Below are 21,636 nucleotides of genomic sequence, written 5' to 3' on the forward strand. Positions count from 1 at the left end.
CTTCATGGCCATTGAAGAGTAAGATTAAAAGAGGGGTAGAAGTATACCACCCAATGACCTTCTAAATCTTGTCCTATATGACTTTGGAACTGGTGGTATAAGAGATGCTAGTTGTGTACTTAATCCAAGATTCCTTTTGGCTTTGACATCTTACCTGATAAGCATGCTGACAAATATGCAGTTTAAAAGTGTGGGATAACCATGAAAGATATCCCAAGCCTGTTTTTGAACCTTCATGCCATGTGGCAGGCACAATTCCACCACAGGTGAGGATACCATGGAAAACATGTCAAAATTTTAGGAATACACTGAACAGCTGTCTGGACAATACAATCAGTCACTGCTGCCACATCTATTGATGGCTTACAGATGACAGCAGAATCAAGTTCTGAGAGAGCAGTGAAAGAGGGCCAGTTGGCCTAGTCTAGCTTTACTACAGTCAGTCTCTCTCAAAATGATAGGAAAATTATTACTACCCTATGGGCCACTGTCAACCCACCAATAAAATTAAGAGAAAAGTGAAGGGGAGCAAACAGAGAGACTGATGAAAATAAGGTGACTGCATTAACAGGTTTCAGAAATGTTTCCTGTAAGGAGACACTTACAGGATGATAAAAATCAATCAAATCCTTAATGTCATCAGTATTCAAAGAAAAACCCTATGTGTCAAAGTCGCCATTTTTATTTATGTAGAGGAGAACTGGGCAGAGAGACTTTCTATTTCCGACCATGTTTTTTTTTTCTTTACTGGAAGGAGGTTTATCGACCTCCATGGACCCTGCCCTGGATTGAGTAGGCAGGTCTCTGTCTGTGGATAAAGCTTCCAGTAATTGAGGGTGTAAACATATAATTATTTTGCATCTCAGGGCGAGAGAAGAAAACTGATCTGGGGAAGCCACCAAGTCCCACTAATCCCTTTTGAATAAAAAAGGGAAACATTTACCTTGAGAATTTCTCAGACAATAAGTGCAAAATGAAGAATCTAGGTACAGAAACTGAGTGTGATGGTGATTGTTGAACATTCATACATTCATGACCATTTAACAATTATTGTTCTTCTCTCAATTTCATTTATTTTTTGTCTTCATGAGTTCTTCTCTCAATTTCATTTATTTTTGTCTTCATGAATGGGTTATCCATAATAAAGTAAGAACATTTCAGTGCCCACGGTCACCACTTACCACTGAGTCCTACAAGAGAATACACTGCAATGCCAGGGCTTCTTAAGCACCATAGCTAAACACCAGCATCAGATACAATGTCCACAACACCTGTTGAGAATATCAAACACTGGTACTTGGTTGTTCCGAACCCAAGTGGGTCAACCGTTTGCTCCTAAGAGGCCACCCCAAGGCTGCTTGTCTACAGGAATTCAAGGCCAAAGTGGTGTGTTAGAGTTTTACTCCTCAACCACCAGGTTCCTCTCCTCCCCTTTATAGGTCACCATGCAGGACAAGCACATGGGTGGAAGTTCAGATGTCAGAAGAGATAAACTGACAGTACAGAACCTTCTCTGGTAGTACAAGAATCCACCTTGATGGGTATTTCTTCAGGAATAAATAATTGATTAAGTCTATGTTTATGCTGGTTCACCTATTTTTATCTGAAATATATATATTTACCCTAAATTTCCAGAATATGTATGGATGTTTTATGAACATATTTGTGGTTGTACAGTAAAGGCAATAAAGTCATAAAAGTTTGTTACAAACCTGTTTTCGAACATAATGGACTAATTCTTCAAGAAAAATTGGACTAGTGCAAGAGTAACAAAATAAAATCCTCCAGATAGCAGCAGCAAGGATTTTGTCATCACTTAGAAGACCCTAATAATGTGATAAAAATGATAAAATGAAATTGAACGTTACAAGTTTCACATCACTGTTTTATAATATTCATATGTATCAATTTTTTAAATATATGTGCTTTTATATTACTTAATGGTGAAAGATTAATATAAAATCGAGGTAAATAGTTATCTACTTACTGCTACAAATACAGATATACTTATCTACATTTACATATATTTCTTTTTTCCTTATTCTATACTGTTTAAAAAAAACAAGCTTATTTCACAAAAAAAAATTATGTTTACTCATGATGATTAAAAACCTGGTTATTGAAAAATATATAATTATTGTAAACAAGTAATAGGAGTTCCAATGGGAGCTAACTATTCTACTTGTATGACAAATTTATACATTTAGTATTATGAGACTAGAATTATTGAAAACTGAACAAATCCAAATATTTCTACTTTAACTTACAGATATATATATGATTTAATTAGTATAAATAATCCCAAAATAATGTTATCAACACTATTTATCCAGCAGAAATAGAAATTAAAACTACTTCACTATCTAGTACAGAACACATTATTTAGATTTAGGAATTAAAATAATTGATAAGAATATCAATCTAAATATTTTTGATAAAAGAAAATATTTTGTCTCTCAAATTTATGGTTTACCTTCTTTCAAAAGTAATGTACCATACTCTTCTGTTAGAAGCATTATAACTTCACAGATATTGTAAAATTTGTAATAAATTAAAATATTTTATCAGTGATGTTGAAATACTGATACAAAAATCAAAAGCTAATGAATTTAATAAAGAAACTTCAAATAAAATTATTAAACCATTCTGTAACAAATATAAAAATGTATTAAATAAAAAAATAAAAATTATAGAAATTTTACTAAAAATTTGTAATAATTATTCAACAACTTAGTACTACTTTATCTGGATGTACACCTTGCTGCACATAAAGGCTTCTTTAGAACATGATAGTTACAGTAGACTTAATAAATTGGTGATGATTGGGTACTATATTAGTTCATTTAGATAAGTTAATGGGACTCTTTATACTAGTATAATTTGTTTATTGGGCCACCAATTAGTGCCTTTCTACCATAATAGGGGCTGGTATGCTAACTTCAAGAGGTAAATTTTTAAATTACTTACCCCCAAATGGTAGTACCTTATTTTTCTTATTCTTATTTTTCAATTAATTTTTCTTCTTTACTTTGGAGAGCAGTCACCTTCCTAAAATCTCTGCAGACAGTGAAGGGTGATATAGATGTGGGACGTTGTGGGCTTGAGGACCCACATCTCGCTTTCCTAATTTCTATTCTATATCTATTGCTACTCCTTTATTTTATTTCTTTATGTGGGACTGGCAAATAGAGGGAAAACTGATAGACGGTATATCCCCACCTCAATATGGGTCATACTTCAACAGTCACCTCCAAAACCTTGAATACATTTTATATCCCACATTATAGCCTGTACTCTGGGATCTTTTAACTTTGTGCAGAGATTTTTGTTTATTATTTTTTAATTTATTTGTGTTTTGGCTTGTCTTCAGGTTATAACAAACTAATACATATATATATTTACAATTGACAGAAAGTGTTCATACCCCTGCATCCCAAGTGGTTTTTTTGCTCATAACTTAAAAAGTATCATGAGCAGGCTAATAGAAGTATAATATATTATAAATATTATACTAACACACACATCTACATAAAGTTTTATATAAATTAAGCGACAAATAAACTGTTTATAAACAAATAACCAAAAATAGGAGGAGCAGAAAGTGTTCATACAGTTCTGAATGTGTGAAAAATCTGATATTCCTGTAAAAATTTTGTTTAGTTTGGCAAATAAACTACATTATACCATTCCAGAACTAGACACTGGTTTCATAATTATTGGAACTTAGCCAGCAGAAAATGTACTTCCAGCAATTTAGCGCCATCTCTGTCATTATCTGCTTGGTCATCATAGCAAACAAGAAACAACTGTCCAGTGATTTAAAAACCAAATTATTGTAAAATACAAGTCTTGTGTGTCTTTTTCCGGTATTGCTACACAACTTAATGTGCCGAAATCTATTGTTCAAAGCATAATTGTCAAGTTTAAGCTTACAGGATTAACTGCTAACCTCCCTTGTTCCAGACGCCCCACCAAAATTCCAGAGAGAATCAAGAGGAAGGTTTTCAGAGAAGTTAGTATGAACGCTCATTTAACACATACAGAAACTAGTAAGAGAAACTGGGGTTGAAGTAAGCACCTTTACAGCTACGAACATGTTACACTCGTCTGGGTTCAAAGCATGCTGTCCTAGTAGCACTCCATATTTAAAACCTGTTCACTTAGAAGCACAATTGAGGTATGCAAGAAAGCATGTAGATAAACCCTTTACCTATTGGAAGAGTATTCTTTAGTCAGACGAGACTAAAATCGAGCTTTTTGGCCACAATGATGTTTGCTATATTTTCTGTAAGATGGGAGAACAAAATCTTTCAAAGAACACCATCCCTACAATTAAACACGGAGATGGTTCGATCATGTTATGGGGTTCCTTCAGCTCTTCTGGTGGAGGCAGCCTTCACCGCATCAATGGAATCATGAAAAAAGAAGAGTACGTTGATATATTAGGCACTTATATCAAGAATGATGCTCGGAACTTGAGGCTTTGCGTCATTGGATCTTCCAGCACGACAATGACCCTAAGCACACATCAAAATATGTGCAATTCTGGTTGCAGAGGAACCATATAAGCATTCTGGAGTGGCCATAGCAGTCACCAGATCTCAACTCAATCGAAAACATTTGGCATGAGTTGAAGACCAGGGCTCATCAGCATCATCTGAAAAACTTGCAAGAGTTGGAGGCCTTCTGTGAAGAAGAATGGAAGAAAATACCAGTCAAGTACCATCAAATGATCATGGAGGGCTATGAGGAGAGATTGCACCAAATACTTCACCTGAAAGGCTAAACAACTGACCATTAAAGTAGATGCATGAACACTTTCTGCCCCTCCTATTTTTGGTTTATTTGTCGTTCAATTTATATAAAAATTTATGTAGATGTGTGTTAATATAATATTCATAATATACCATAGTTTCATTATCCTAATCGTGATACTTTTTAAGTTATGAGAAAAAAACTACTCACGACGCAGGGGTACGAACACTTTCTGTTGTAACTGTAATTGTAGCATAAATGATTTTTGAAATGCTTTCCATTCAATAGTTATATGCTCATTGATAACTATGTTTTATGTCAAAAAATAATGGTAATGTTTAACTGTTGTTAAACATTAAAACTGAGTACAATATAAAACTGAATGTCCATACCTCATCATAAGAAAATAAAGAAGCTTGAAAGTGGTTTTGCAATTCTTGTTTGCCTTCTTTTTTCTTGGCTGTACTGGATTCCTATAATGTATACAGGAATTATAAAATTGTTAATTTAAAATAACTTTTAATCCAAAATAAATTAACTGTATAATAAATACAGTATGACTAAAATACTAAATACAGACTGGTAATAAACCCAAGGTTAAGAATAAACAACTTGAAAGATCTACTTTCCCATTTACAAGAGTTATTAAAATTATAAGTTTAACATGGGTTTTTAACCTTTTCTTGAGATTTGCTAAACTTATTTTATCCAACTTTTTTACTTCCCTCAAATTTATATTATAGTTTTAGAAGATAATCCGTATAACAAATATGACTTACCCCTAATTTACTAAGTCGCACATCTACATCCTTCCACATAGCCTCAACAACTTTATTTCTCATAAACCTGCCTTTATCTCCTTCCTTCATTACTCTAACTAAGCACATCCTAAAATTATAGATGAATCTTAATTAAACCCAATAAAAAAATAAAATCTTAAAACATTCTCAACCAAGAAAGAATGAGTTCTTTCAACACACAATTTACAGAGCATCATAACACTTTTGAAAGTAGTTTACTATTAAAGCTTACTTAACAGTCCTACACAAAAACATTACAGCAGTAAATGTAACCATGATAATGAATAACCAACTAAAAGGTGATTTTGCAAATGTAGTTCTTTTGTCTTCACAAAAAAATGTTTATAAAATATTCAAGTAGAAAATGTTAATTTATGTTTTAAGTCCATTAAATATTTCAAGAAACACATTTCTCCTAAAAATTTACTAGTACACTTTTATCACACTACCAAGGCTGTCTTCCACCCAATGGCTATACGTATTGAGTGGTGTCAAGCAGCTTGATAGCTACTAACAAATTACAAAAAAAATTCAATGATGAAATAATATTCACAAGAGCTGCAACTCATTCAGTGACAAAATGCTGCAACATTTTGATTGAAAGCAGCAATAAATTTTATCAAAATCGCATTTTGAAACAAATATATACATTACTTTAATCATACAAACATTTACTCTTTTATCATTTCCTTATGTCATCTTTGAACATTAGAAAAAGTCCAAACCCAACATGAAAAGTAAACTAATTACAGTAAATGTCAGCTATATTATCTGCATTTTGGGTCTATGTTTATTACACTCTGAATCTTGAAGCTAAACCAACAGTAAATTTTAAGATAAAGAAAAAAGGGAAATAAAGGGTATTGTTATGAGGTTTATATACTTAATTGTCTAAACCTACTAAATTAATAATTTCTTGTCATGGAATGTTATTATAAATGCATTCCATATTAATGTTGGAAATGCAAATGTTAAGCTTTATATTCTGAACCAAAGTCAAAACCTAAATAAAAATATCTTTAATGATGAATTCATTTATTGTATTTTTATGATGAATATTAACCAATATTTTAGTTTACTAGTCTTACAAAGTGTTCTTTTTATTATTTTTTGGTAAGCCATGATGAAATCCACTCAGTCAGATATCACTATATAAGTTTCCAATTTAACTTCATCCTCCTTTAAGATCCAGGAAAATGTCCTAGATGGTTTGTGCTCAACAGTTGGATGTGAGATGATACTTGGGGAGCAGAAAGCCAATTAATATGAGAAACAGAAGAGATGTAAAGAATGACCACTCTGTTCCTCCAAACAAAATCATCTGTGGTGAATCTCTCCTATCCTGACATAAGCCTTCTGAAATGCAACCCACTGGACCTAACCCCAAAACATGTGCTCCAACTTGAAGGAAGTTCTCTGCTAATAAAGTCAGAAACACCATTATGTTCCAACAGATCGTGGCACTGAAAAAGTAGAGCTAGAAACTTGAAGAGAAGATGCAGTAAACTGTCCTGTAGAAGAACACTGGGTGACTTGAGAAGCCAGTGTAGAATCAAGATGAGGCATATCTACACAACATTCCATGAAATCTGCTATTCCATCACAAATAGACTGTCTGAATAAAGGAGATTCTCTAAAAACTTTCAGGTCTGACATAAGAAAGCACACTCACTTCAGTAAAGCATCTCTCTCCAAAAAATCCCAGCAACAATCCAATCAATATACTAAGGATAGTGCAGCAGCCAATGACCTAACCAGAGCATAAAAAAACGAATGAATACAATCCTTCAAAATTTGCGTAGGAAATTTACAGTAGGCTTCAGATAACAATTGCATAGAAGATAAAAATGGCAAAACTGTTGTGTGTGACAAATTCTGAAACACTAGAATTGATCAAGGTGACAGTGGCATCTTGTCTAAACCTCCAAATAGGAATTAGAGGGTCTAATATCTAGGAGTCCAAATAAATGGTTGCCAGGCAATAAGCAAGAAGGACAAAATATGACAGCATCCTCCCTCAATTAATCTGTAAATTTTCTTCCATGAACAGCAGCATCTGGTAAAGGTGGGATGACCAGTTATAAAATAGTTTTTCCAATAAAGAATGGAAGGCTTCATAAGCCAGAGGAGAAATTCTCAAAACATAAGTGCACTATTACCATTACGGTTAAGTGTCACAATCAACAGCAAAAAGAAAAAAGGTGGTTCTGGTTAGTTCTTCATTTCTTGTTTCTCATGTGTATTCTTTATTTATGATTATAGAAATAACTAAAGTATAGATACAGGTATCTCTTAGAGCAGGGGTGTGCAACATTTTTCGTCGGTGGGCCATATAACCAACTTCATCAATCAAGCGGGGCCACTTAAAAAACAAGCTTATTCGTGTACATGCACAATAAATTAAAAAAAATTCTCAAAATGCAAGCAATAATATTTTATATTTTTGCATGAGTGATCATTTTAGTGTGACACTTGAAATTTAGAGTCCTTGCAGAGCTTGTCAATATCAGCTGACAGAAGTGGTTGCCACTCTCAACTGACTGGTCAAATGTTCATCAGTCAGCTGACTTCTACATTTGGTTTTGATGAGCTTCATTTTGGAGAAAAATTGCTCACAGCAGTAGGTGCTACCAAAAAGGGAGGCAATTCTTTGTGCATGACAGGACAAATTGGGAAACTTTTCACGTACACAGAGTTTGTAAAAGTCTAGCAAACTGTTTTCAGAGAATTTCCTTTTAGTGTCCATGTCAGCCTGCAGTTCAATGAGTTCCATTTGGCAATCATCAGGACTGTCTTCCACTGCCAAATCAAAAGGTTGAGCGAACAATTTCAATCTAATTTCAGTTTGTCTGAAATCTAGAAATCTGTTTGCAAACTCATCACGCAGCTTTTGTACACTGGTTCCATATTTGGTGCAATCCAGATTAGGAAATTCCAGTTTCCTGGTTGCAAGACATGTAAAATGGGTCAATATGGCTCTTCTCAACTGAACCTGGAAAAGTTCCAATTTCTTCTCAAAAGCACAAATATGCTCAAACAACTTATTCACAAGTTGACTTTTCCCTTGTAGTTTTAAGTTTAAATCAGACAGATGCTGTGTAATGTCTGTGAGGAATGCTAAGTCATTCAGCCAGTTCTCATTGCTCAAGAAGTCCACATTCTGACGTTTGCTCTCCATGAAGAACTTAATCTCCTCTCGCAGATTCCAGAATCTCTTCAAAGTAGCAGCTCTACTAAGCCAACGTACAGCAGAGAAGTACAAAACATCTGAATACTCACTGTCCAGCTCATCTAAAAAAGTTTTATATTGTCGATGATTTAATCCTCGTGTTCGAATATAATTTACGCATTGGACGACATTTTTCTTAACTGCTGACATTTTACTAGCCCTGAAATCAAAACAAAAATTATTCTCACGAAAATAGCAAAGTAGAAAAAAACATAGAATTTATTTACACATGGAACCTCTTATGGACAGAAACACATGTTTCTAAATTGGCATCCCGATCATAGCCTTCCGGTACTTAAATTAATTGAGAATAGCAAAATACAGTGTGACCTCGCCTATTCGCGGTTCGCCATTCGCGGCCCCGCATATTCGCGGGTTATGCGCGAACTGCGTTTTTGTAGGTCACAGAGACTGAAAGGGCTTTTCGAGGAGATTTCTGTTGTATTTACTCAATCAAGCCGTTTTTATCAATTGTCGTCTTCACCAAACAAGATTGGACTGCTATTGGCTGACTGCCTCAGCTTCCCCAACAACGCAAACGGCAAAGCACAGCCCGGTAACGCACGGTACAATTTAGTGAAATACATAACAGTATGCAATATTGCTACATTATTACTGCATCAATGAGTATAAGTATCATTAGTGTTTGGGAAGCATTTCATATAGTATATAATCGCATACATATACGTTTTAAAACTGCATCTAATATTCGCGGTTTTCGCTATTCGCGGGAGGGTAAAGAACGTAACCCCGCGAATAACGAGGTCACACTGTACATAGAATCAGATGCATCTGAAAGCAAAAATTTTAATAAATTCAGTAAAGTCACAACAATATGCTAAATAATAATCAATTTACCTTCAATCTCTTGTAGTAACTGTAAAAGGTAATAAAATTTTCACCAATAATGAATGACGGACAGCAGAGGTTAGGGAAAATTGTCGCCAGCGGGCGAAGGCGAGGTTCAGGACATGACGTTGAGTCGTAGACAATAGTGCTAGTGCACGTCACCTATTCATGCCCTAAGGAGGCCGACCAATCGAATTCGGCCTGCTCCTCTCTAGCAAAGATAATTTTAGAAGTTTGTCGAGTCGAAACCTGGGAATCCCGTAGGATCGATGCTTTTAAAAATATTCCATTTGCGTTGGATTACAGATCAGGCCACATGGTTAGATTACAACAACTAGGGCCACACTAAATGGCTTGGCGGGCTGGGTTGTGGCCCGCGGGCCGCCTGTTGCACACCCCTGTCTTAGAGTATTTAAGATTAACTATAATATAACAAAATATGAGCAGTATGGAGTAGCTCATAGGTGATGTAATTCAAAAGCATAACATGAGCCCCATGTTCCCCAAGTGATTTACAACTGATAATATAGTGTAAAACATGGAAAAACAAATATGAAAGGAAAATCAAAGGGCAATAAAACAAAAACATTTAAGTATGAATAAATACATATATATACTGTTATGAGTTTAAATCTACTGATAATAAATAAATATGATTTTATGTTATATTCTGAAGTCAATGTAGTAAAAAAAATTTAATTTAGATATTTTTCAACTTTTTTTCTAGTGGTTATAATGTTGGTCAAATTGGATAACCTTGTAAGGGGTTAGAAAAAAACAGATGAACTATAAAAATTTTTTTTGGAAAACAAAAAAATTTTTAGTAGGTTTCAAAAATAAAGCAAATGAAATCTGAGATTTTTGAGATAAAAAAAGTATTATTAGTTTTAACATGAAAATCACCTTGCACTTGGAATAGTCAAAAAAGACAATATATTTATGAACAAATCTTTTAGTTAATTAAAAATATTTCACTAAAAATAAGATTTTTTGTATCTAAAACACTTGTAATATTTACTGAAAGTCTGACAAATTTTGTGAAGACACCCATATTAAAATTTAGTAGTATCACAACAACAATAACTTTAGTACAATGTGATCACATGGTTGGTCAATTCAACCAAGCATATGAAGGATGAGTTAATGAATGTATGATATTGAAACTTGTATAGTTGCTATACTTTGTGGTAGAAATGAGATGGTTGAAGTATCTAAGATGTTTTTTACCCATATTGTAAGAGGACCTTAAGTATTATGTTTTAAAGAGTTGTAAAAACAAAGTAATTGTTCATATTTTACTTGAATGTTTCACACATTTCAATGTCTGTATCTAAAGTATGTAGAACAATGTTTTTGGTATGCATTTTGAGTTTATCCTACTGCTGGTAATGCAGATTACTCTTCCCAACTATACAGTTAAAATATTTAATAAAGATCAAAATACTTTTTTAAATTCTACATAAAAGTCAGATTACATTTGTGAAATTGCCTACTTTTAAGTATAGGAAATTGAAAGAGTTAATGAATTTCATGGTATCATTAGCTACTCCACAGAATATAATTATTTAAAAGTAACTTCTCTTATTAAAACCAACAATCCTATCATGCACGTAAATGGTAGAATACAATGAAAATATTTATATTTAAAAGAGCATCTTAAATGTATGTTCTCTTTAACCTGTATATTTTCATACATGTCCACTACAAATGTTTGGTACCTTCATTATTTTGTGCCATTTACATTTTCAACAAGCAAGTATATCTGCAAACCTACTCCTTTAATACACAAAAACTTGGAGATAAATAAGCTTACCAAACATGCAATTCCATTACAAGAAACCAGGAGAGAAATGTGTCTGGAAATCGATAACCTGAAATATATTTCAAGGGATATAATACTTAAGGAATAAAAATTTCAAATGTAATTTTTTTTAATAAAATAAATATCAACATAATGACAGAGTAAGAAAATGAAAAAAATCATTTAATAAAATAAAATAATTTGTCTTAGAAATCTCATACACAACAATATGTACACCATATTTCATCAAGAGCACTATAAACATAAGTAAAGAAGGAATGAACTTTTTGCTTTTCAGAAGCTTAAATAGGGTTCTTGCTGAAGGAACTTTAAACAAACATTCTGACTATTAGACATTCTTAGACCAACAGAAAATCAAACTGGCTTGAAATCAAAGTTTTCCCTTTCATAATTGTAAACTTAGTGAATATAATTGTTTTGATATTGTAAGTCCTAAAACCAAATCAAATTCCTAAAACAACAGATGTTGAACCATTTCCAGGCAAAATACATATATTTATCTGTAACTTGGTAATCACATTCAAAATTACTCTTCCTTTCACTGTTGTGCAGAGTAAAACCTAAAACTCAGTTTGTACAAACTACAGGGACCAGTAACACTATAATATTTTTAACTCATTCTAGGATTGTTCAACAGTCAAGAGACAGGGTTAAAATTTCCCTTATGTATAAATGTTTTTCAAATAGCTACTTACCTCTGCACCATTAAGAGCTATTCACTTATATACAACTACCACATGCTATAAACGTTGAACAAGTTCCCACATGCATTACAACAGCTTACGACAATCATACTGCTGTAGCCCTCTACCAATAGAAAGGTAACACAATCTCCATATAAGCATCAGTACATAATCATAAGCTTGTTCTTGAAAAGGCCAAAAAAAAATGCACTGGAACTCAGAAAAAAGATTAGAAAAGTGCTGTCTGTTTTATTTGTTTTGTTTCTGTTAGAGTTCAGAATTGGCTATGTCAATTATATTGCCAGAAAATGTTCATTTCAACACTGGCCACTTAAAAGGAGGAGATGGGTTTAATATTTTCCATTCTCCCATGTTCAATGCAGACTTCTGTTATGTAATACCTGTGAGGTAATGCCAGTAACTCAGTGGATTCCAATGGCCCCAGGAACAAGAAGTGAAAAATGTAGTTCATGTAACATTGTATCTGATGACTCTTGACTTCCTCCATTCATTTTATTTTTTGTTATGACTGAGTAGTTTACAGTGTATTGGAATGTGTACAAAAATCAAAGTATATACAATGAGGTGCCAAGGAATGTACAAATGATATGAAAATGACTAATAAACACAACAAGCAAAAATCATCACATTAGATCTTCTGGGTATACTAAAAAATAACAATTAGTGGGAGGCAAAAACCAAAGGAAAAGGAAACTGTGTGACAATACAAGCTATGCTAGATAAAAGTGATACCTTTAGTTCATACACCAGTCTGTGAGATCTCTAAAGACAAACAATAAAAAGAGGAAAGAGACTGTGCTATGTTGAAACTGGCAGGAGATGCAAAAAAGCCTATGGTCAGACTCACCCAAAGAAGAATATGCAAAATGGATCAGTTGGTGAACCCAAACAGTTAAACTAGAAAAGGACAAATCTAGAGAGGTAAAGATTCTGTAAAAGTAAACATAGATAACAGAATTTTCCACAAAAATAGGTAGCAATGGACACCTTGTACAATGCTCCATGACAACCTGCATTGGGCAGAACTGACAGGCCCAAGATGAAAAACTGGGGCAATCTCACATGAGACAAGGAACCATATGAAGGTGCAACTCTGTCATGAAAAATGGACAACTGAGGTCAACTGAGAGAAAACACAAAACTGAGTGTTGCAAAAGTATTGATTGAAAGTGGTTCCAAAATTTAAAAAATTCAACAGAAGATTAAAGGATATAAGGACCATTCCAAAGGTTTGTTTTGAATTTTGCACAAAGCTACAGAACAGCAATCTGTGCTAGTTTTCCCTAATTTAGCAATGAAAGAATAGAAGGACAGAAGCTAATCATAACCACCCACTGCCAACTCTCGAGTTACTCTTTCATCAAGGAACAGTGAGATTCACCAAAGTGGTGTGTAAGGTTTGACCCCTCAACCACCAGGATCCTCTCCTCCACTTCACGGGTCGCCACACACAGCAAACATGTAGGTGGATGTTTAGATCCCAGAGGAGGTAAACAGAACCTTTCCTGGAAGGTCCCCTCACCACCTACAAGAATCCACACGTGTAAAGAACAGGAATGTTCTTTATAATTTGCGATGTCTGTATCCTTTGGTAATATCTTGTAACAGGATATATTATACAACTAGGGTCAGGCAGTGTTGTTCAAACCACCTGTATGGTAAACTTTTACTTACATTCACCAGTTGTAGTAAATAGTTTTGTCTCTATCAAGAAACAACATATAAGGACATGTATTGAAATAAACATGTTTGAAAGTTCACAGAAATGATATTCATGCACTGAAGAACTTTCTTACTATCATATCTACAGTAATGTGCCTGGTAGGGAATGAACAAGAGTGATCCCCTACAGGCATGGTAGTTTACAGCAAATGTACAAAGTTCATGCTGCTATCCTCACTTTTTTGCACAATAAACAAATATAGTTGCTATGAAGAATAAACTTGAAACAAGAACCGTTATAGGACAAAACTGTCTTTTATGTACATATATAAGCATGAAATCTTACTTAGAAATAAAACCTTCAGTTTTGTATATTACTTGGAACTATATGAGGAGTATGATTATTAGAAGAAACAAAAAATAGGCAAAAATTTGTATTCTATGGATGGCAAAAAGTTGAGGTTTTAAAATAATATAAGAAAACATAGAAATTATAGTTCAAGTCTGGAACAAATATAAATATCATAATCATAACTTATATATACCATTTTCTGATGGTGTTTTAAAAGATATTAAAGATCATAATGAGAGAAAAACTAAACTTATCAAATGTAACAACCTTTATGCCTCATAAATTATGTGCATTTACAAAAGTGTGTATGAAGTTTCAAACTATTTCATACACTAGTTTTATTGTTGAAACAAAATATAGCAAGACTTCCACTGGCTGCACAAAAACTCAATTGCCAGTAGTGGTCAGGTCAGTTAGTTAGTTCATTGGATCTATTGAATGTCTCAAGTCTCAGTTCTCACTTTATTGATTATTACATGTTGAATTTTGATGCATATCTATATAAATTATGAGATCTAAAATAACATACATTTAAGTAAAGACTGTTCATGTAGAATTAACTCTTTAAACTCACAACTAAAAATCTTGGATTTGTATTCTAAATATCCCATTTAATTTTCTTTACTCATTATAGTGCATCAGCAAAAAATTAATAATTTTTCCAAGGAAATTAAATACTTACGTGAAAAGAATACAGAAACATTCACATCATCAACACATGCTTCATATAAAAAAACTGCAGAAGCCATCAATCTCTGGAGAGTAAACAAAAATAATTCAAGCTGGATAAATCTGATAAATGTATTCAAATAAACTAAAATCAAAATAAAACACTCAAGACACATTCAAAATTCAAATACACATCCTTTACACAAATCACGACTAAAACCTCAATTCATCAAGTAATTATGATAGCAAACACAGTTTTTTTCTAGGGTGCACTATTTGATAAAATAAATTGGTTTGGTTGGTTGGTTGGTTGATTTAGTGTTTTATGGCACAAAGCAGCTAGGCTATCTGTGCCAAACATCCAGTGAAAAGGTAAAAGTAAAATAAATGTAGTAAAATTCATAAAAGGAAATGAAGGTAAAATAAAACAGTTTAAAAACATAAATAGCATATAACCAATGTTGACATCTTGTTTACAATGTTAAGAGAGAAACTACAGTAAGAGAAGTTGTAAAAGACTTTCTGTAGCATAATGGTAATTATCATAAGCCACCAGGAAGACAAACAGGTAAATACAAGAACCACCATCAGTCACCTGAAGTTGGCCTTTCCAGTCCTGGTTTCGAGTTACTTGACTTTATGGCCAGTTTCAAAAAGTAAAGGAATAAAAGTTTTAAAAGAGGTGGGGGAGAGGAGGTTATTCGATGTAAGGAACCAAACAAGATGAGCATTAACCATCCTCTCTAAAGTCTTGCAGAGACATCTCATCAAAGCAATTGGATGGTAGTATGAAGGAATCTTGGGATCTTTCCCAGGCTTAGAGAAAGGTAGGACAATAGCCTGGCCAAAGCATCAGGAAAAACATTCACCAGCCAGATACAGTTAAAAACAATTAGAAGAATATAAAGAGAAGCACCTCTGTTTCAATTCCACCAGTGTAAAGGGACAATTATAGTCATAGAGACAATCAGTTCAAAAGGAAAGAGGTGATCACTCTGCCCGAGTTTTGATGGCTAAGAAGGTGGAGAAAGAAGCAAAAGTGCTAGCATTCATCCAAGATAAAATAGTGGACAGCAGTTTTCGATCCTCAGAATAAGTAATGTTAAGAATAGTTTTCAAATGCTGCACCTCTTTTTCTTCCAACCACTTAGGGCAAGAATGAAAGTAGGATGGATGAGAACCATTGCAATTTACACAATGTAGGTCCGTTTCACACTCATATGCATCATGGTCCTTGCCATCACAACGAGCACATACCAGGGAACCATGACATGATGTCTTTGAGTGACCAAATGTCTGACACTGGAAACATCGGAGAGGGTTTGGAATGTACGGCCATACACTGCAAATAAGATAATCTACCTTGATGGTGGCAGATGCATGTGGTGATGTATATGTCAAAATGAGGATACTGGTCGGCAATGTAACTCCATCTTTGCGAGTGGAGATATGCCTCACTGTAGAAACTAGTCAAGTGGAGAAACCAGTGAGAACCTCTGACTTGGGGATGTTCTTCAAATCCTTCTTAACAATAACTACTCATGATGAATTCAAAGTAGCATACCTCTATAGGTATATATATCCCCAATTGCCTTTGAAATCAAGAGGAATTCATTGTGTTGAGATGTGAATGTTTCCAACAATATGTCTCCAGATCAAAGCTTCTTTACTGACTTTGGAGAGCGAGAAAGTTCCTCCAGTCCCTTCTGAATAAAAAAGGATGATATTTGCCCTCAAGGTTTCTCTGAAAGAGAATGTAGGATAAGAAAATGAGGTAAAACAGGTGGTATAGATGTTGAAGATTGCTGCTCAAGACATGATCGTTTACCTATTGATTGTTTTTTCACTATTTTATTTAAATTTTTATTTGGAGGATCCATAGGAAAAAAGAAATTTCAGTGACCACTAACACCACCCAACATGGAGTCCTACGAGGGGACGCACTACAATGTCAAGCAAGGACACTGCAACAACGCCAGGGTTTTGTGAGCACTATACCCAAACACAAGCATCAGACACAATGTTCAGAACGTGTTGAGAATTTCCAACACTGGTACTTGATTGACCCTAGTACATGTTGACCAGCTGAATGACCCAAGGGGGGCCACCCAAAGACCGCCCATCTACAGGAATTCAAGGCCAAAGTGGTGTGTTAGGGTTGGACCCTTGAACCACCAGGAATCTCTCCTCCCATTCACAGATCACCACACACGGCAAACACGTGGGTGGATGTTTAGATCCCAGAGGAGGTAAACTGAAAGAACAGAACCTTCCCTGGGAGGTCCTCACCACGTACAATAATCCACACAGAAGGGTTTTCTATTTGCAGAGTTACCACTAAATTTAACAAATCAAACATAGTGGGTGATGCACAAATCTTCATTTTTGTAAATACCTGCTTATGCATACCTACTTCTGCCTCTAGCAAGTGAATAATCATTTGAAACATCAGAATACTTCCCTCCACATGATTTACTCAGTCTTCAAAAAGTGGGAACTTTTCAAGATTATTTATTTGTCTAGCATCTTACTAGGAAGGAAAAAATGAAAATGTTATCCAAAAAAACTATTTTTTTTAATCAAAATACAGATCAGTTAGTAAGCCTGATAAATCACAGAAGAATGCTGCAATATTGATCGAGTAGTTGGCAATACTTACTTATTTTAAAATGCATATATAAAACCTAAAATTATCATTTTGTTTTATTAAAACAACCAGATAATAAAGTTCATAAACAATAAAACTGAAATTTTTGTTTTATCAGATTTAATATACATTTGGTCAGATCAAATGTTGTTAAACCTAGATTTATTACTTTAGATTCTAATATTACATAAAAACACAGTAAAAATAAAGGTTTTATTACAGCAATAAAAAACTATAACCAAGGAATTGTCAATTATTATAGGTAACGGTCTGAATTACATCAAACAACATTTAAAGAAGTCATACAATGCTATTAAATAAAGAAAAAGAGAGAGAGAGAGAAGTATTAATCAATGTGTAACCAATGGTAATTCCACTCAATGTTAAGAGAAAATTAAAGGCTTTGAAGCTATAACATTATAAACATTTGATTTCAGCAATCATTACACCAGTTTCTATGTTGATAAAATTAGAGGGTTTCATGAATAATTTTAGTTTTTTGATTACTTAAGTTAACGACTTTTCTCCTGTAAACACAGAGGAGGTGTATATGGCACATCACTTATGAAAATTATCTCTGTTTCTGTCAAGTACAAGCCACAACATATTTTAATTGAAAATACATTTTTGCAATTTTGCCAACATTTCTTCAAACTGGGATAAGGAATTGCAATTAGTGTTAACTGTAGTCAACAAATTGGAAATCTTTATTTATTTAGACTAAAATTTCCTTACATTGCAAACTTTACTAGTCAGACTACAGTAAAGCTTTGCAGATATATAGATAATACTATAACAAATTATTAAGGTTTTCTGGGCACAATTTTTTATATATTTTTATACTAGAGCTCACTCTGGAAAAAACTTTTCTGCTAGAAATAAAGCAAACTAATTAGATTTAGATGTCTCTATCACTAATTGTGTTAAACTTTTAAAGTTATAATCTTTTCATTTGTAAATAGGAATATTCCAAAGAAGTTATATTATGATGTTTACTTATTTAATACAGAATAATTTGTCCATCATTAAAAGGTTTTTTACAGATAAAGTACATAAATTCATTTGCATTTTTCATAACTGTAGTTTCTCATTGGTTGGTTTGTCAACTGGTGATTTATGGCACAAAGCAACAAGACCATCTGTGCCAAATAAGTGGTAAAAATACAAAAGTAAAATATTATACATATTAAAAATAAATCAAGTTAAAAACCAAATAAGGTTCCAAAGGCAGCTAAAAAAGCCAATGTCCCATAAATATTTGAAAAAAAAGCAAGTTGTACAGTGTCACTATTGCTAATAACACTGTCCAAATGGTACCATAGCTCAGTTTCATTACAAACAACAGTAAAATGTAAGCTACTGAGACTCAAGTGTCCCAAAAACAACATATTCATCAGTCTCAAATAAACCAAAATTATTGATTATTAAACTGTAACAGTGCATAGCCTAGCCTGGACAACTTCCTCCTTCCAATATTTACTGAAACAAGATGGCTAAAGAGAAACAGAAGATTTGATTTAAAAAAAAACTTATGATATTGCTCATTCCAAGATGACTGCCAACTGGTACAAAGCTGAGCCTTGAATACAGCACTGTAATCAATATACAGAAAGTACGGCAGTGACAGCACCGGAACAGACTGACTTAGTGTCAGTGAACTCATTCCTGTGAATACCAACATGGCCAGTTATCGAGAAAAACTTCACGTGAATAGAAGATAGAGGAAAAATAGGTCAGCCAGTGTTGAATATTGATGAGAACAAGGTGAGAATTAACACAGTGATTCCCTGACCAGTAGAGAGCTAAGAGAGTTGGTGTAAATAGTACAATAAGTGTTCTGAATAACTTGTGTTTTATGCAGAATAAAAGAAATACCATACAACTTGACAGTGAACACAGAAACATGACACAGAGAAAAGTCACAGGTGGAAGTGGTTATAAGACATAGCATGGTGGGCTAATCAGTGGAGACAGCCTTTTCAATCTATGACATACCGAACTCAGTCAGCTGCACCTGGATATGAAGACCAAAAGGATGGATGGCAAAAGTTCCATGAAAAATAAAAAATTGATATTGATTTAGAAGGTATTACAAGTTATGTAAATTAAATATAAAAACCATAAAGCGAACACCAGTAATTTTGTTCTTAGCATGAAAAATTGCCCTTTATTCAGAATTACTGGATAAAGAATTATAAATTAACAGATAAATGTTTTGTAAAAACAATTTACTTAAAATAAAATTTCCATTTACAAAAGGCTTGTAAGGTTTACATAAAAATTTGCCAAAACTCATTATGATACACTTAGTATATTTAGAACATTACAGTAGCTTATGTAGTTTCATGGTTGCATGGAGATTACAGAACTGGTCATAATGACCAAGTCCATATACAGGCTTAAAAGAGTATAATTTAAGTGATAATGGAATATGTATATGAATGACAATCAATAGCCTAAATGTTTTAGTTTGAAGTACATTTTTTTTTAAATTCTTTAGATACACTTACCATTTTGGAAACGTCTAGTAAGCCTAATTTTCTTTTCACTTTTGATAAAACGCCACCAGTAACTTCATCAGGAAAACTGTTCTTGATTGGATGCTGTAAAAATTACTTTTTCTAAATTTACTTGCTACACCAAATTTTAAACATAAGTCAAGTGAGGAATAAAATCAGGTGAAAATATTTATAACACATAATATGTAGTTTGTTTTCAATTGTCCCATAATTAATCTTTTTGTTAAAATACAGTTTACTACTAATTATTTGGTATTGGATACTTTGGTATTACGGTGATTACTTACCCTAGGCACATTTCAGTTACATTCTCAACCATAATGATGGCAAGTCTTTCTACAAGTTCATATCAAATCATATATCTTTATTAAAGAAATTATAATTACAAAAATTAAGTTTTATAATATTAAAATCCTTTTCTTTTAGTAAAGATTTTGTATAGAAAATCTTAGTGGTCCACATAAAAAACAATTATTAAAAAACGTTATTGTTCAAATTCTGTTAAACATTTATGAAACAAAGTAACTTCTGAAATACAAGATGTCAAGTTCCTCTGGGATCAATTCTCTCACCAAAATGATAATCAATATATCTTAATCTGATCCACCAAATGCTTACAAAAGTGCAGCTTTGGTCTTCTTACGCAAGAATGAAGTGACGTTTTAAGGACTGTTCAGGGTAATTCAAATTAAACTGATTATCAAGTAAAAAAAGAGGAAATTATCTTTCTATACAAGTCACAAGATCCTCGATAGTCAATGTAGTCTTGTTCACACTATAACTCCTAAAATTACTCCATTGACAGAAAGGTTATATTAAGATCTCTTCAGAAAAGAGCAAAAACCAGTGTTTTCAGTATGTTTCACATTAAGTGGGTGATACTAATGAGTCAGGCAGGTAATCCTGTTAGTGTACTATGTATTGTTGGCTTATGAATCTACACCATATTTTAGGTACAATACCCTTAGGAAGATCCAGAAGCATACTCCTCCAGAAATATTTAAAATTGGAAACGCCATTCTTTGTATTTTCTGGTCGCTTTTCAAATAAAGGTATAAAAAGTGTTTAATTTACAATAAACAAATTATTTAACATTTTCTCCATTAGGTGAATAACATCTTTTCATAAATGTCGTAACTCTTTTCCCTTCAGTTACCTGAAGATACCTTTGAAGTAGGCAAAATTTGTTAGAAAAATATAATTTTTTGTTGTGGGGGTGGGGTGTTGTTACATTTACTGACTGAGCCTGAAGCAATATGAATATAATTTTGTGTGAATGAGTAAAGAATGCCCATTAAGTACGTACAACTGACCATACAATCTGCATTACATCTCTCTTGCAACAAAGTATTTAAAACAACTTTAAAACATTTTCCTTTAATTAAGGACTTGAGAAGATCAGTTAAAATAATGTTGATGACTGAGCTTTTACAAAATAAAAAAGCTAGTTAATAAGGCATATACAAAACCAAAATAACTAGACAGAATAAGGTAGATTCTCTGTTCATCAACTGAATTTGGTAATTGACTTACCTGGCAACTAATAAAAAGCATGGTAATGGCCTTAAAAAAACAAAACAGAGATTTTATTGAAATATATAAATTTATTCAGAAAGGATGAAGATGTT

General features: G+C 33.3%; 1 protein-coding gene across 7 annotated transcripts in view; it reads right to left on the minus strand.

Annotated features, from left to right (window-relative positions):
- Window positions 1-21,636, minus strand: part of Uqcc1 (Ubiquinol-cytochrome c reductase complex assembly factor 1) — a 66,621-nt gene that overhangs the window by 16,859 nt on the left and 28,126 nt on the right. For 5 of the 7 annotated variants that reach the window (XM_076461560.1, XM_076461557.1, XM_076461559.1 and 2 more), the window contains 6 exons: window positions 20,000-20,092; window positions 14,856-14,928; window positions 11,447-11,504; window positions 5,535-5,643; window positions 5,148-5,228; window positions 1,713-1,826 (listed from right to left, as the gene is read on the minus strand). In XM_076461560.1, coding sequence (XP_076317675.1) covers window positions 1,713-1,826; window positions 5,148-5,228; window positions 5,535-5,643; window positions 11,447-11,504; window positions 14,856-14,928; window positions 20,000-20,092 — 528 coding nt within the window. Of the gene's footprint in view, window positions 1-1,179; window positions 1,548-1,712; window positions 1,827-5,147; window positions 5,229-5,534; window positions 5,644-11,446; window positions 11,505-14,855; window positions 14,929-19,999; window positions 20,093-21,636 lie in introns of those variants that run through there. The other 2 variants (XR_013015824.1, XM_076461561.1) reach the window with 2 other exon arrangements.

Source organism: Tachypleus tridentatus, chromosome 10 (genome assembly GCF_004210375.1).
Source record: "Tachypleus tridentatus isolate NWPU-2018 chromosome 10, ASM421037v1, whole genome shotgun sequence".
Lineage (NCBI taxonomy): Eukaryota > Metazoa > Arthropoda > Merostomata > Xiphosura > Limulidae > Tachypleus > Tachypleus tridentatus.